The sequence below is a fragment of the Sturnira hondurensis genome, unplaced genomic scaffold (genome assembly GCF_014824575.4).
Source record: "Sturnira hondurensis isolate 20B ecotype Veracruz unplaced genomic scaffold, ASM1482457v3 Scaffold0021666, whole genome shotgun sequence".
Classification (NCBI taxonomy): domain Eukaryota; kingdom Metazoa; phylum Chordata; class Mammalia; order Chiroptera; family Phyllostomidae; genus Sturnira; species Sturnira hondurensis.
Window position 1 is genome coordinate 48,800 of NW_028094297.1, and position 15,779 is coordinate 64,578.

General features: G+C 36.8%; 1 protein-coding gene and 1 pseudogene across 1 annotated transcript; both read right to left on the reverse strand.

Moving 5' to 3' along the window:
• The window catches only part of LOC118978268 (UDP-glucuronosyltransferase 2B31-like), a 63,089-nt pseudogene that overhangs the window by 22,489 nt on the left and 24,821 nt on the right, over positions 1-15,779 (reverse strand).
• Positions 6,774-15,264, reverse strand: LOC118978271 (UDP-glucuronosyltransferase 2B31-like; the record flags this gene model as incomplete). Its single annotated transcript, XM_037033638.1, has 2 exons — positions 6,774-7,217; positions 15,029-15,264. Coding segments are annotated over 2 exons (516 nt in total), but the record flags the coding sequence as incomplete, so codon positions are not given.

Genomic DNA, 15,779 nt, shown 5'->3' on the forward strand with positions numbered 1-15,779 from the left:
ATTATCTTAGAAAAAAAGCACTATGGTACAAGTGAGGAAGATAGTTTGACATAAGAGAGCCTAATTAAAGAAATCCACATTCATTACTGGATTCTGGGCCTAAGTTTGTACTGACCACTGGGAAAGAAACTACTGGCAAAGTTGCTGAAACACTGCTCTGACCTGAAAGCAACTGTGATGAACTCAACACTGCAGTTGTGTCTGAAATGTGCACTCGCTTACTTTGAGCAGGCACAGTGGGGGTAGTGCTCAGGTAGTAAAAGTTCTACTGTATTTGGGATGCACAGTCACCTATAATTTACATAGTACATTCTAAAACTTAAAAACACTAACAAAGGCATTTTCTCAGTCTATAAGTTGTTTACTCATTAATACCTGTAACATGAAAGTTGGTTTATTTGAATTTAGGAACTGCTCCTGTTATAAGGACTCAGTTGTAAGCACATATTTAAAAAAATTAACCCTAACAACTTCAAAACACTTTCCAATAAATTGTGACATGAATAATTAACAAAGAGTATAGAAAAATATTCACTTAACAATGTACAATATATAAACTCTTTTAACCCCAAATATCATTTTAATGTTCACCTAAGACATATCAGGTGAAGAAGATATGCTGAAAAAATATATTGCAACATCTTACATAGTTCCTTTAACTCTGTTATGCAACCAAAGTTATGTAACAAAAATGCTTTTTTTTTTCATTCCAATGTGAATAAAGGTTTCCTTACATTTCTGAGCTGAATTCATTCTTTTGGATATAAACATGGCCATTCCAAGTGTCCACATGTGAATATTTACGAAGATTCATTTACAAAAGTTTTTCTTTATGTTTTACGCATTCTGGCTGACACCATAGCCTCATATGCTCTGTCCTTGTGCCTGGGTTTGTTCTGCTGCTGGTTATTCACTCGAAACCTTTTTGCTTGGACAGTGCCTGAGGTTGTTCCTTTACTTTGTATACAGTGAAAAGGTGCCCAAAAAGAGAGACAAGACATCTAACAAAGGCCGTCTTTGGGCCCTGGTAGGAACAACCATTAGGTGTGTTCATAGAACAGCAGGAGATTTACCAGAGTGAAGCTGCACACAGCACTTCCATGAACCTTCAGTACATTTGGACTTAGCCTTGCCACCGATTGCGTAACAGCTCCTCTGCAAGATCTGAACTCTGACACCGGTTCTTCCAACTTCCCCTTTGGGCCGGAAGATTGATATTTTCTTCTGTTCCTGTTCTTTCTCATTTGTTACTTCTGTTGCTTATTATTTTTGGAGTATCTTGTTATTAGCTTTTAGGGTACTTACCAAAATTTATACTTATTTGTTTATTTTCAAATCTTGATATTATTTTAATTACAGATAATTTTATATAATGTGTCCTATACTGTGGTGATAGGAGAAGAACCCAAGTCAGGAAGGAGGCTTTCTCTGTTTGAGTTTACTGTCTCAAGGAGGAGATAAAAAAAGTAAACAAGCAAAGCCCAAAGCAAATATGATCACAAGTGCTTTGAACAAACAGAGTTGGAGAACTGAGAGAAGTTTAGATAAAGAACATTGAAATGAGAGTTTAATATCTGTCATCCCCTTCCAAAAAGACTTTAGTTTTTGTGAATAGAGACATTGGTACCTGCCATACTGTCTATCCCAGTGTAAGTGCATGACAAATTAATTGAATGAATACATGAATTAATGGATGATTTGCAAAAATATAGCACTTATTGAATATCTACACATTTCACTGAATGGAGTTCTTTGTGTCCATTATCTCACTGTATCCTCATAAGAACCCTAGGCCATCCATATTTCCTGAATACTAATAAGTATCCTGCCTAAAATCAAAGAACTTATGACAAGCTTAATCATCTGATTCCAAAATGGATATTTGTGATGAAGATAATGATTAGAGGTAATAGTTTTCTTTTAAATTAGACTTACTCAGCACATATTGTTCTTGTTCTATTTATTTTGCATAGTAGCTTCTGTTCACTTAAATTTTACATTCAAATGTATATAAAGAGTTGTCTTTCCTCAGGTATAAATTCCCCCAAATAAACATTTAAAAAGCACCTTTCAATCACAGTCACACAAAAAGCCCTCCAAAAATTTAGCCATAATCCCAATAAGGATTCTGTTATTCAAAGATTATAGTGTCAGTTAAGCTCTAAGAACTTCCGTATGAAATAAAATGGGAAGGAGAAAAAAGAGGAAAATGATCAGTACATACAAATAACACATGCATATGATGAGCAAAGAGAAAATATCAAAGCCAATGTAGTCCCCATTTCTGTAAATTGGCCATGTCATAGTTGACACCTATGGCTTCCTTTGGTAAATCCATCATACATCCCTTGTTTTCAACCAGTTACTTCTATGGGTTCTTTACCTGGTGGGATGACCCAATTCTCCAATCCTGAAATGTCTGTCTTTGGTCATCCTGCATTTTTCCGGTTGCTGTTAGTATTCCATTAACACTTACAATTTGTCATGAAGGTAAGAGAGGCATTCCAGAGAATCCCCTGGGTCCCAGATGTAGTTCTATCAGCTTCACTGTGTAGCGACAACTAAACTTCTCGGTGATCAGAATGATCTCTCCATACAGTAGATTAACCTGGATACCTAGATTAACTTTTTTTCTTCCTGTTAGTTTAGTGACATACAAAGCTCAAAATGGCAAGGGGGTAGTTTCACCTTCCAATTCTGTGGAACCATTATGGTGTCCCTGATGGAAGCATTTCCCACTGAGGATTAAGATAAATTTCCAAATGGGAAGTAAACATTTTATATGTGCAATAGTGTAATTATACATCTACACCTTGATTCCTATACTAATGTATTCCGGCTATGGGGACACAGCATCATATATCCCATCTTTTCAGGATCTTGTCTCCCAGGTGGTGTTGTAACTTAGTCATCAGTAAGCCATTCTACCTCTCAATTAGGAACCTACTTCTGAGTGACAAAACCCCTTACAAATGTCTGTGCTCCCTTATCCTCATGTATTCACTCTTTTCATGGCGTTTTTAATGAGTGGAACTTCTGCATTTTAACATGCTTAAATTAATCATTTCTTATGATTTGTGCTGTGGCTGTCTTGTTTTGAAAGTTTTTTTCTTATGCTGAGACTATGAAAATGTTTTTCTATAGTGTATTTTAAAATAGTCAGTAGTTTTGCCCCTCTCATTTTATCTTTAGTACCTTGGGGGTTGATTCTTGTGCATGCTGTGAGGCAAGAGGCCAGGCTATTTTTCCTTTCTACATAGGTAAGCAATTGTTCCAATGAAATGTGTAGACTTCCCCCTCTGATGTCTCTAATCAACTCTATCAGATAGAAAATGTCTATACATGCATAAGTATTTTTCTGGGTTCTTCCTTTAGTTCTGTTGCTTAATCTGCCTGTCCTTCCTTGCTCTCTTATCATATTGTCCTAAATATTATAGTTTAATAACATGTCACAGTTGGTTCCCCAGATTGGTTTTCAGATGTTGTGTGGGTATGTCTTTCCCCAGGTGGTTGGGAGGACTCCTGCTGGGGGCAGGTAGGACTAGTTCTGGAGCACAGCTGAGTGGCTAGCATCAAGTCATAGCACTGGTTTAAGGTCAGGTAGAGAGGGAAAAATATTGCTACGAGTAATGTCTGAGATTTGGCTGCTTATGTTTCCTTCTAGGATTATGGTTTGAGGTCTAGCATTTAAGTCTTTAACCCATTTTTAATGTATTCTTGTATGTGGCATAAAAATTAAGTCTAATTTAATTTTTCTGCATGCATCTGTGCAATTTTCCTACCATCATTTTATTGAATAAGCTATCATTAGCCCATTTTATGCACTTGCTTCCTCTGTCAAATATTCATTGAAAGGTGTGGGTTTATTTCTAGTAGCTCTGTTCTGTTACATTGATCTATGTGTCCTTTTTTTTCTTAACAGTACCATGCCATTTTGATTATTATGGCATTATGGTATAGTTTGAGATTAAGCAGCATGATTTATCCAACTTCTTTCTTCTCTCTCTAGACCAGTGTTGCTATCTGAGGACTCTTGTGGTTCCATATATTTTTAAAAAATATGTGGCCCAGTTTGGTGAAATATATCTTTTATTTTGATAGAAATTGCATTGACAGTGTAGATTGCTTTGGGTTATGGTCATTTTAATGATATTAATGCTCCCACTTATTTGCGTCTTCTTTCATTTTTTTCTTCAGTATCTCACAAATTTCTGAGTCCAGAATCTTTTAATTATTGGTTAAATTAATTCCTAGGTATTTTATTCTTTTTGAAGTAATTGTGAATTAGATTGTTTTTCTTTCCTGAATTTATTTATTTGTGTCCTTCCTGTTTATTTTTCTGGATGAGTCTTGTTAAATAGTTGTAAATCTTTTTGATCTTTTCAAAGAAACAGCTCTAGGATTCACTGACCTTTTGTATTGTTGTTAGACTCTTTCACTTATTTTTATTTTTATTGATTCTTTCATATGTTCTACTCAGTTTGGACTTTGTTGTTCTTTTTTCTAGTTCTTTAAGTGTAAAGTTAGGCTGTTTAACTGAGCTTTTTCTTGTTTCTTGAGATAGGCCTGTATTGCTATGAATTTGCCTCTTAAAACTGCTTTTGCGGTCCCACAGATTTTGAGTTGTTGTGTTCTTATATTCATTTGTTTCACAGTATCTTTTGATTTCTACTTTGATCTTATTATTAAGCAATTCATTGTTTAATAACATGTTGTTTAGCTTCTATGTCTCTGTGTTTCTTCAGTTTTCTTCTTGTGATTGATTCCAGTATGATAGGATTGTGGTCAGAGAAGATACTTGATGTGATTTCAATGTTGTTAAATTGACTGAGACTTGTTTTGTGTCATAACATGTGGTCTATCCTAGGAAACTTCCCAAATGACCTTGAGAAGAATATATATTCTGTGGCTCTGAGATGAAATGCTTTGAAAATATCCATTAAATCCTTTAGATCTAGTATGTCATTTAAAGCTGCCATCTCCTTGTTGGTCTTCCGCGTAAAGGATGTACTAATTGAAGTCAGGGTGGTTTTTTAAACCCCTAGTATAAATGTATTTTTCTCAATCTCTTCTTTTATGTACCTCAAGATTTGCTTTACTTATTCAGGCGCTCCTATGTTGGGCGCTCCTATGTTGGGTGTTGGCTAAGGTTATATCCTCCTTTCGAGTTGTTCCCTTTGTCATTAGGTAGTGTCCTTTTATGTCTCTTACTATAGCCTTGGTTTTACAGGGTATTGTGTCAGATTTCAGTATTTCTAACCCAGCTGTTTTTCTTTCCTTTTCCATGAAATATTTTTATTTAATTCCTTTACTTGTAGTCTGAGTGTATCTTTTCTTCTAAGGTGGGCTTCTTAAAGACAATGTGCACATGGGCCTTATTTTCATTTCCATTCATCTACCGTATATCTTTTGAATTGGAATATTTAAGCATTTGCATAAAGTGATTAGTGATAGGTATGTCTTTATTACATATGAGTGATTTAATGCTACCATCTACTATGGCACTGCATTACTTCTGTTTTCCTTTAAAGTTGTTTTAAATCATTAGAAGAGTTACGCGGAGATTTCAGTGATAACATTGTTCAGGGATGACGCCCATCACTGAAGTTTTACTTTATTTCTAAAGTGAGTGCATGCTTATGCTGGAGAATGTTTACTGGGAGACTTAGGTGATGGTCTTTTTGACCAAGAAAGACTGGAGTGGTGTTGTCCCGTGGACTGCTTCAATTCTGTTGTTTTAGGAGGGCTTTGAAAATTCCTTGTGATTTGATTTTTCTATTCCAGTAACATTTACACGACTTTGTATTTATTTTTGAACTGTATTGATTATGGTCTGTCATAATGTGCCTGGGTTTAAAAGAAAGAGATGATTGTATCCTCTTTTTTTTTTGTCATGCTAAAGGATTAAGTGTTCTTATATTAGGTTAATGGGAGGGATGGAACAGCAGGCATCTTAGGAAAGAGGGAAGGAATGAGACGTGCAGATCTAGTGTTGTCATGTGGACTAATAATCATTGTTTCAAACCCCTTTGAACTGAAATCTTGAATGGCTCCCCATATCCGTATGTAGAAGAAAGGTGTTGCCCCTTTTTTTGCAAGAAGTGGACATGTGGGCACTCACACTTGAGAGGACACAAATTCAGTAAGTCCCTTTAGAGTATGGGTTCTACATGATCAAATCTAAAATTGGAAGTGTACATCCCTTATTTAAAGCTGAAATGAGAGTGAAAACAACCAGATGAATCTTTTTAAGGGGCTCTGTGGTGAAGAGAATTAGGTACTGAAACCAGTCATTCATAAACAGCTCTGTTTTATAACAGGAAGTGGCTAGCTGTTGTTATATTTCTAACTTCGTGTACGTTTTGGTGGAAAATTGACTTAAACTAGTCGAAAGCAAGCAGTGTGCCATGTCTTTGAATCACAAGTGATGCTGAGTCTGGATGTACAGCAAAACAGGGAGCATTACACGTCCCCCAAAATCAAATGAAAAGGTCAATCTTTGTACACAGTTCTAATTATTAAATAGTTTCTTTAGCAAAAGATGAAACTACAGAATTTTGCAGCAAAATGTAGCTAAAGTATTCTGAGTATGTGTGAAATAATATTGACATGTGGACAGACTACTCCCAGTTCTTGTGTCCTTATGTAATGCTTGAGACAATTTTTTTCTTTTCTGAATATCTTTAAAATTGGAATAACAAATTGAAATATACATATGTAAATTGATGTGGTTTTGTTGGTTTTATTTTTACCAAATGTATCTTTGCCATGACATGTGTATAAATCTTAAAGAGGTAGGAATCACTTGCAAACAAATTTTTAAATGTGAAGCTAAATTGTGGAAAGTAATTTTGTCCCAGGAGGAGCAATTATTTTTTGCTGGAATAAGCTGGATGAGTCCCATCTATTAGGTGCATCAAGTTCAGGCTTAGAAACACTACTCCCTCTTCCACTTCTTTCCTATTTTGGCAAACTTCTGGCAACAAAACAGAACACATTTTGTGACGGCAAGCATAGCCGTTGCCACACAGGCCAGCAGGAACCCAATCACGTCCAAAGAGTGGTACTGGAACCAGTTGAGATCATAGGAGGCTGGCCGCAGGTGTTTGGCTCCTTTGTGGCGCATGACAAACTCAACCCAGAAGACAGCTCGATCCAGGGGCTTCACTGGCTGGTCGTGATGAATTCTAGACAATTTCATAGCATTCTCCTTATATCTGAAGGAGAAACACAAGGGTACCAACATTGAAAGGAATTAATATGCCTGAATGAGTTATTCCCATGAAAGGTTTCTGAAGTGTCACACATATGTTTCAAATAAATGTCATAGAATTGCAAACGAGGTATATTTTTACTTAGGTTTTCATAGATGGTTTCACTTTAAAGTTGAAATTTTCTGGTGACAAATATTATACAAAGTAAAAATGGGAGATAGGGTGGGAGAGTCACCTCTTTTTAGCAGCGGAATCATGGAATCCATTCTAATGGCTATTCCTGTGAACAAAACAGGGGCTACACAGCAGGTGGACAAGTTCAGTGACACAGGTCACCACACAGGATGACCTGATCATAAATTTCTAACTGGGTGGGTCCTGGTGAGTAGTCTCATCTCAGGCCAAAAGCTTCCCTAGTAAAGGGTTAATCTGTACCTTTTAAGAGCCAGTCCATTGTTCTTACGCATCAAGGATAACAGACCCTTGAAATGCCTGAGTAATTTCTCAAAGGCAGGACTTGGGGGAGCAGAGCACAGTGACCTCAACCATCTCTTGTTGCCCACATACCAGGTGAATTTACTATAAATGTAAAATGTTACCTATTCTGTGTCCACCAATGTGAGAGAAGTATTCTGTACCTGCCAATGTAAAAGAAGTATGTATCTCTCCTTTTCACTTTTTGTGTTATCCTAGAGTTTCCCCCTCCCCCACCCTCCTCCACTTTGTTTCATCTCCTTAATCTACCAGAAATGAACGTCAGATAACCTTTCTTACACTCTCTCCTTTGACTCTAAATGCAAAAAAAAAAAAAAAAAAAAAAAAAAAGAACTGCCACAGTGCCATTCTCCAGAGCATTTTGTAATGTATTGATGTTGTTTGGGCCAGTCCTCTCTTATTGGCTGATAAAAACTTTAAAAATTTTTTCGATAGTTTTGGATATTCTTTCATTGATATAAATCAGAAGGTGAAATGCAGTGTTAGGACAATGCTTTCAAATATTTGAAGAGAAATTGTATCATGGCAGGGCAAAATTTCAACTTCTTCCATAAATGTAATGCTTAGTAATCAGTCTGGAATTTTCTGATGAATCCAATGAGGTAATCTGACACTTGGGTCCTGTGTATCTTGCATAGGAAGAAGATGCGATCTGCATTATACACCCTTGCCATTTAGACAGAAAAGTAAGAAGCTAGGAAAATTCCTGGGCAAGTGGAATGAGAAAACTGAGACAAGGTGAAAGGTAAGATGGTGGCCTAGGTAAATGGGGCTTGCCTTCTCACATCACCATGTCAAAATTACAACTAAACTACAGAGCAACCATTACTCAGAATTTTCAGAAATTGAGGTTAATGGAAGCCCTACATGTACGGAATTAATGAAAAAAAAACATTGAAACTCTTTGTAGGGGTGTTGATGCAGAACAGGTTGGTCTCACACCCACATGGAGCAGATAAAGATCAGGGGGGATATCTCAGAAGCAAGGGGTCCCAGCCCCATACCAGGTGTGCCCAGTCTGGGTCTCAGTGCTGGGAGTATCAGTGCGCACAACTTAGGGCTTTAGAAACCAGTGGGAAATGAGGCTGTGGAAGAGAGGAGCTGCTAGTTTGCTACACAGTTTCTCTCAAAGGGCCCACACACAGACCTTCTCAGGCTCACTCCCTCTGAGCTCCAGCTTGGGAGTAGCACAGTGAAAGGCATCAGAGACAGATGAGATGGAATTGTCTCATACCAGGGCAAGAACTGGGCAGCAGTTTTCTCCCAGACAAAAGTGGTGAAAGAGGCCATTGGTCCTTTTCTGACCTCTTCCTTCACAGAGTTGGCTGAAAGGTGCCATATCTGAGACTCGATCAACCTGGCTCAACACTTTTTGCCCAATAGCATGATTAGGCAAATCGAGATTTTGAAAACCACCTCTGATTTTCTGAGGCTCTACTCCATGTAACTTTCAGGCTTTCCCAAGCTGTTAACAGTGGATTTTCCAATGAATGGCTTGTCTCAGCTCATGCCTCAGATTTTTCTAAATTGTCTCAAACAAGTAGCATCTGGTCTCAGTGAGCACTGTACCTCTTGCTAAGTGGCCAGAGCCTTGGTACTGGCCACCAGCAGCAGCTGGTACTGGTCACAGCTTGGCCTTGCTTAGACACCTCTATGCCAAGCACAGATGACAGTCATCTTCAGGTTGTTTTGTAGCTCATACTGGTAGGCCCTGGACAGAATACAGGTGCTGGCTGATCTTGGCCTTTACCCTCCAGGAGACCACAGAGCCAGTGTACCTGGTGGATAGCTACATACCTTGTTGGATCAACCCTACCCAACTGCCTACACAAACAGCACACCCAAGGGGTGATCTCAGCAGGTGCCAGAGTCCTGCTGATGTCAGTGTTGCTCTGTGGCATGGGCCTATGCACAACTGATCTTCTACAGTGGTCAAAGTTTCGTAGTCAGTGGTCAGGGCCAGTCTTTTCAGCTGATTAACCTGAGGAAATCCCTTTCTTTGACCTGCCAACAGTAATCAAGGCTCAACTACAAGAGGGGTGTATAAACAGTCCATGTGGTGGGCCCATCTCTAGTACCCAGCTTGGGTGATTGGGAGGCTGTGTCACTGGACCCTAAAGGAAACCACCTACTTTAGGCCACTCTACCAAACCGGAGAATCCTAGCACCTCTACCTAGTACATAGAAGCAACAAACTCCTTTTGGCCCAGGGAGGCTGCCAAAAGGAGGAGACAAAGAAACATGGCCCAAATGAAACAAGAAAACAAAAGTCCAGAAAACTAAACAAAAGTGCAGACAAGCAACCTACCAGATTCAAAGTTCAGAACTCTAATCGTAAATGATGCTGAATGAACTTAGGGGAAGAGCAGGTGAACTCAGAGAGAACTTCAACAGCATAAAAAAGCACATGGAAACCATAAAAAGAACCAATCAGGAATGAATGATACATGAACTGAAATGAGGAAAAAGCTACAGGGAATCAGCAGAGAGCTGATGAGCCTAAGAAATAAAAGAGAGATTTTGGATACAGAGAAGCAAAAAAACATCCATTCAAAAGAGCAAAAAAGGAAAACGAATCCAAAAAAATGTGGATAGTCTAAGTGACCTCTAGGACAACTTCAACCATACCAATATTTGCATCATGGTTGTGCCACAAGGAAAAGAGAAAAAGCAAGAAATTGATAACCTATTGAAAAAATAATGACAGAAATCTTCTTTAACTTAGTGAAGGAAATAAACATATAAGTTCAGAGAGTATAGTCCCAAAGAAGATAAACCTGAAGAGTCCCAACTCAAAAATCATCATAATTAAAATGCCAAAGGTTAAAGACAAAAAGAATCTGAAAAGCCACAAGTGAAAAAGCAGTTCGTTACCTACAAGGGAGCTTTCTAATTTGTCAAATGACACTTTGCAGGCTATATTGGAATGTCAAGAAACATTCATTGATGAAAAGTAAGAACCTATAAGCAAGATTCCTCCTCCGGCAAAACTTTGACTTAGAACTGAAGGACAGATAAAGAACTTCTGAGACAAGAAAAAGCTAAAGGAGTTTATCATCACCAAACTTGTATTATATGAAATGTCAAAGGGTCTTCTTTAAGAGAAAGAAGGAGATCCAAAATAGGAACACTGAAATGGTAATCAATACATATCTATCAAAAATTGAATCTTGCCATGGCTGGTGTAGCTCAGTGAATTGAACTCGGGCCTGCAAAGCAGAGGACCAAGGTTTGATACCCAGTCAGGGCACATGCCTGGGTTGCAGGCCAGTTCCCAACAGGGGCAAGTTTCCAGCAGGGGATGCATGAGAAGCAATCATAAATTGATATTTCTCTCCCTTTCTCCTTCCCTTCCCTTCTACAGATAAGCAAATAAAATCTTTAAAAAATTGAATCTAAAAAACCAAAATAGAACAGAAACAGAACCATAGATATAGAGAGCTTTTCCTTTAATGCTTTGGAGATGGGAGGGGTGTCAGGGGAATGGGAAAAAGGTGAAGGAATTAAGAAGTACCAATTGATTGTTACCAAATAGTCATGGAGATGTAAAGCATAGCATAGTGGATATAATAGGCTCTGGTCTGATTCCCAGAATTTGTACCCTGTACAAAATTGAAACAAGTCTTATTTTCATTATTGCCATCCCTGAACTATATTCTTCTATTATGTGAGACAAAGATGCAAATTGGTTCTGGGTTTGTTTGTGTAACACAATCCCATTCCTGGAAAGAGATGCCCATTCTAAAATAAAATCCTCTCTTTTATTTTGCTAATAATTCTTCCAGCACATCTTTCTTTCTATACAAACCTTCTATTTCATACAAAACCTCTTAGAACCCTTCTAGTTGCTAGTTGTTATTTGCACCACTCATGAATCACATATTACAGTCCATTCCATCTTCAAATTTACTTGGTTGAATTTTTTCAGTGTGACAGTGGACAGACCCTTGGCAACCACCTGTCCTATCTCTTTCCCTATGCACACAGTCTTGCTGGCGCTTGTATCTTCTGGCTGTTCACTGAAGCTGCCAAGTGTGTTTCCACCTCAGCACTTGTGACCTTTCCTTCTCCTCTGTCCTGCTCTTAGAGCAGGCTTCCCTGCAACACCCAAGGCTACATTTAACTCCTGACAGAGGCCTTGGGATCAATGTCATGTCTCAGAGGAGCTTTTACTGATCACATTAATAGTACCCAGGACATTTCTTCTGTGGCTTTGAATTTTTTCACTATTTGATGTATAGATCTTTAAATACATATGCATTGCTTATGTGATTTCAAATCCACTCATTTATGAGTTAAATCTTTTTGATTGGCTTGTTTATTACAAAGATTAAATTATTTGCTTTGATGTAAGAATGAAGAAATTCCTGTTGGAATGTCCCTCTTCATGTTTGTTCATAAGCAGAGGCTCTTGTTTCTCACCTGGGGGCTTATTGATGAGAAGGTGTGGTGAAGCAACTATGTCCAGGAAACATAAATATTGAGAGTTTGTAAGCAGTATTTGAGAGATTTGGTTTTGGCAGGGTGACTCTTCATTAACCAAAACTCTCTCCAGAGACCCTTGGGCATTTCTTCCTCTCTTGGCAATACAGGTTTATTAGACAGTGGTGATAACCCTCAAAGCAGCCCTGGAAAGAGATCAGCCAGCCTTCCAAACTGTTACTTGGCTCCCTAACAACCTGCTCTAGCAACAGGGGAGTTGTCCTTTTATGTTGGCAGTTGAAAATCAGCTCTTGGTTGGTCATCGATTCTTTCTTAAATTTGACTTCATTCCTTCATCTCTGTTTGCTTGTAACAATAGTGTGATTAACCAGTCATTTGTTTGAAATATATATTATTTCTTTATTTGACTTTTTTAAGAGATATTATCTTGTATGGTATTTATGTGTGAAATTGTAATAGTTTCCACACGAGTCTGTGCTACATAGGTTCTTAGCGAAGACAGAAATCAGTCTATGAGTATAAATTGCTACCTCCCCAAAACAAATCACAACAAAACAAAACACTGTATATTGTAAAGTATACCCTACATTTCATTGTAAAAACATAAGAATAATGTACATATCCTAAGTAACCAACTCAAAATTTTAATTTTATAACTACTTGGTAAATTGTCATGAAGTAAATACATCAACGTACCTACTACCTAGTACTGATACAGGATACCACAAGCTGCAGAAGTTCCCCAGTTTCTTGGACCTTTCAGTCACAAATCCCTTCTTCATATTATTACTATCATTACCTTTGACATCGTAGATTATTTTGTCTTTTATATGTATGGGGGGCATATAATAATACTTACTAGTTTTTGTCTTTTCATAGCAATTATTAGTTGATTCCATTGCTGTAGAGAATTGAGTATATGACCATAGCACATTATTGGTTCATAATGTTAAATGGACATTTGGATTTTTAATATATATTTTAGCTATTTCTATTATTGCTGATGCAACTATTTTTGTGTTTGCCTTTTGGTTTACATATTTATACATTTCTGTTGTGTATATACCTAGAAGTGAAATTGCTGAGAAGAAGGTGCATGTATGATAAATATTTCAGGATTGACTCTGAATTATTTAGAAATGTGTTGCTTAATTTTAAAAAATTAGAAATTTTTAGTGTAGGTTTTTTTAAAATTTAGTTCTAGTTTGGTTGAACATATCCTCTTTACAATTTGACAAATTTCAAATATGATTCTTAGCTTTTGCCCTAGCATGCATGTTGAATTCCTTATTTTTTCTTGTGTTCATATCTTATGTATTTAAAATGATATATTCTCCAGTGTTATATATATGTCAAAAAGCTGCATTTTTAAACTGGGTTTCAAATCTTTTATTGTATTCATTATTTTGTCTTCTTTTTATATTATAGAATAAAGATCTTTAAAAACATCTTGATTAAAACCTTGTATTTTGGACTTTTTTAAAATTTTAATCCAATTTGGGGATTTATTAATAGGTGTTGCCCATTAATAATTTATATTGCTTTGAAACTTAACTTATTTATTATTAGAAAAATTTTATCTTTATATTTAGTGGTGCTTCTGGTCCATTGTGTCTGATAATAGCATACCTAAGTTTTTTTATGATCACTGTTGAAATAGATAATTTTTCTAGCTTTTTACAATCTTGTTGTACACTTCTAGTTAAGTCAGCTCTCTAAGTAATATATAGAGTTAATTTTTAAAATCCAGAGTGGCTTGTGTTTAAGTGATTTAGTCTGTTTATATTTTCTGTGACTACTGACATCTTTACCTATATTCACACAAAATCTTAGATAGCATTATTATAATCCCGCAAAGCTTAGAAACAAGCATAATGTCTACAAACATTATGCAAGATAAGTAAAATGTGCTCTATTTATATCTATTTATAGATTGTTATTCAGCCATTCAAAGCTATAACACTGATGAAACCAAAAAAGAAAATGCTATATGAAAGAAGCCAGGTTCAAAAGACCTCATATTTTATAGTCTTATTATACTGAAATGTCTAAAAAGACTAATTTATACTGACAGAAAATTGATTAATGGTTACTTATGCAAGAGGCAGGGGAGTGACTTCTAAGGCATATGACATGTCTTTTTGGAGGGTGAAAATATCCTAAATTTATAGTATGGTAATAGACTCATAGCTCTGTAAAAATGCTACATATAGTTATGTACATAATATATATAAATCTGTTTAAGTGATTAGAAGAAAATAAGTTTTTGAGTATAAAGAAATTTATATTTTCAGAAATATTAGGTATTGAATTGGGAGATTCTATGATTTATCTTCTAGTTCATCATTATTCCTGCTATGTGTTCTATCATGTTTTTTTAAAGCAGGTGTCTTTGCAATTATCTATACCCCTTTATTTTACTGGAGAAGAAAACTGCTTCACTAGTTGGCTACCCATTAAAAACATGGACTTAAAATGTAACTTTGAAATAAATGAGTGGTTGAAAATAAAAATAGATTTAATAGCCCTGGCTGGTGTAGTTCAGTGGATTGAGCACCGGCCTGTAAATCAGAAGATCGTGGTTCAATTCCCAGTCAGGGCACATGCCTGGGTTGCAGTCCAATTCCCAGCAGGGGCCAGTTCCCAGCAGGGGGTGCACGAAAAGCAACCATACATTGATATCTCTCTCCTTCTCTCTTTCCCTTCCCTTCTAAATATAAATAAATAAAAAATTTAAAAAAAGAAAAAAAAGTAGATTTAAGATGACTTAAATCATGTCAATAATCTCAAAATTAGTCTCTTAAAATGGGATGAAACTCATAACCATCCTTGACAAGAGAGCTTTTTATAAATACTATTAAAAATATGATACTTACAAAGGGTCATTAATGACTGTCTTCAGTGCATTGAGAAAATCTGCACTAGACATTGTGTTGATGTCCAATCTGACAGCTGCTCCCTTGACCTTCATGTGGGCGATGTTATCAGGTTGATCCGCAAACAGAGGGAGGCCCACCATTGGGATCCCATGGTAGATGGCCTCATAGATGCCATTGGTTCCACCATGAGTTAGAAAGGCTTTGGTTTTTGGATGACCTGGGATTGGGTGGATTTAAGCAAATTATGAATTATAAATCTTGGAATAAAATGAGTGTTTGTAAATAAAGGTGTATTCAGAAACAGACTAGTATGCATTTCAGACTGCATTAAAATGTCTTTCGGGAGTATGAGCTGGCAAATACGGGTGTATCCACTGGACTATGGACAGCATTTCATGGTATCATCATGAATTGGTTCACCAGGAAAATGAGTGGAGCTTGGCAATAGATTAGCACCAAGGTCTCACCCCCAGGGCACTTCAATTTTAAGAGGATGAGAACAACAGGAGAATTCTCAAAAGTACTGCAAAAAAGTCCAGTAGAAAAAAAGTCCAGGACAGCACGGTGTCATTGGTTATACTTGGCCTGGCATATTTGGCTTACATGTTGATTATGTTTCATCCCTGATATCGTCACTAAGGGAGACACTGTTGTCTTTTACACTACCATACACCTTTTAAAGAGTGGTAAAGTAGTGCAATGTTTTGTTTTATCCTCAACCTTAACTGAAGTTGGTAAATGATCTTCA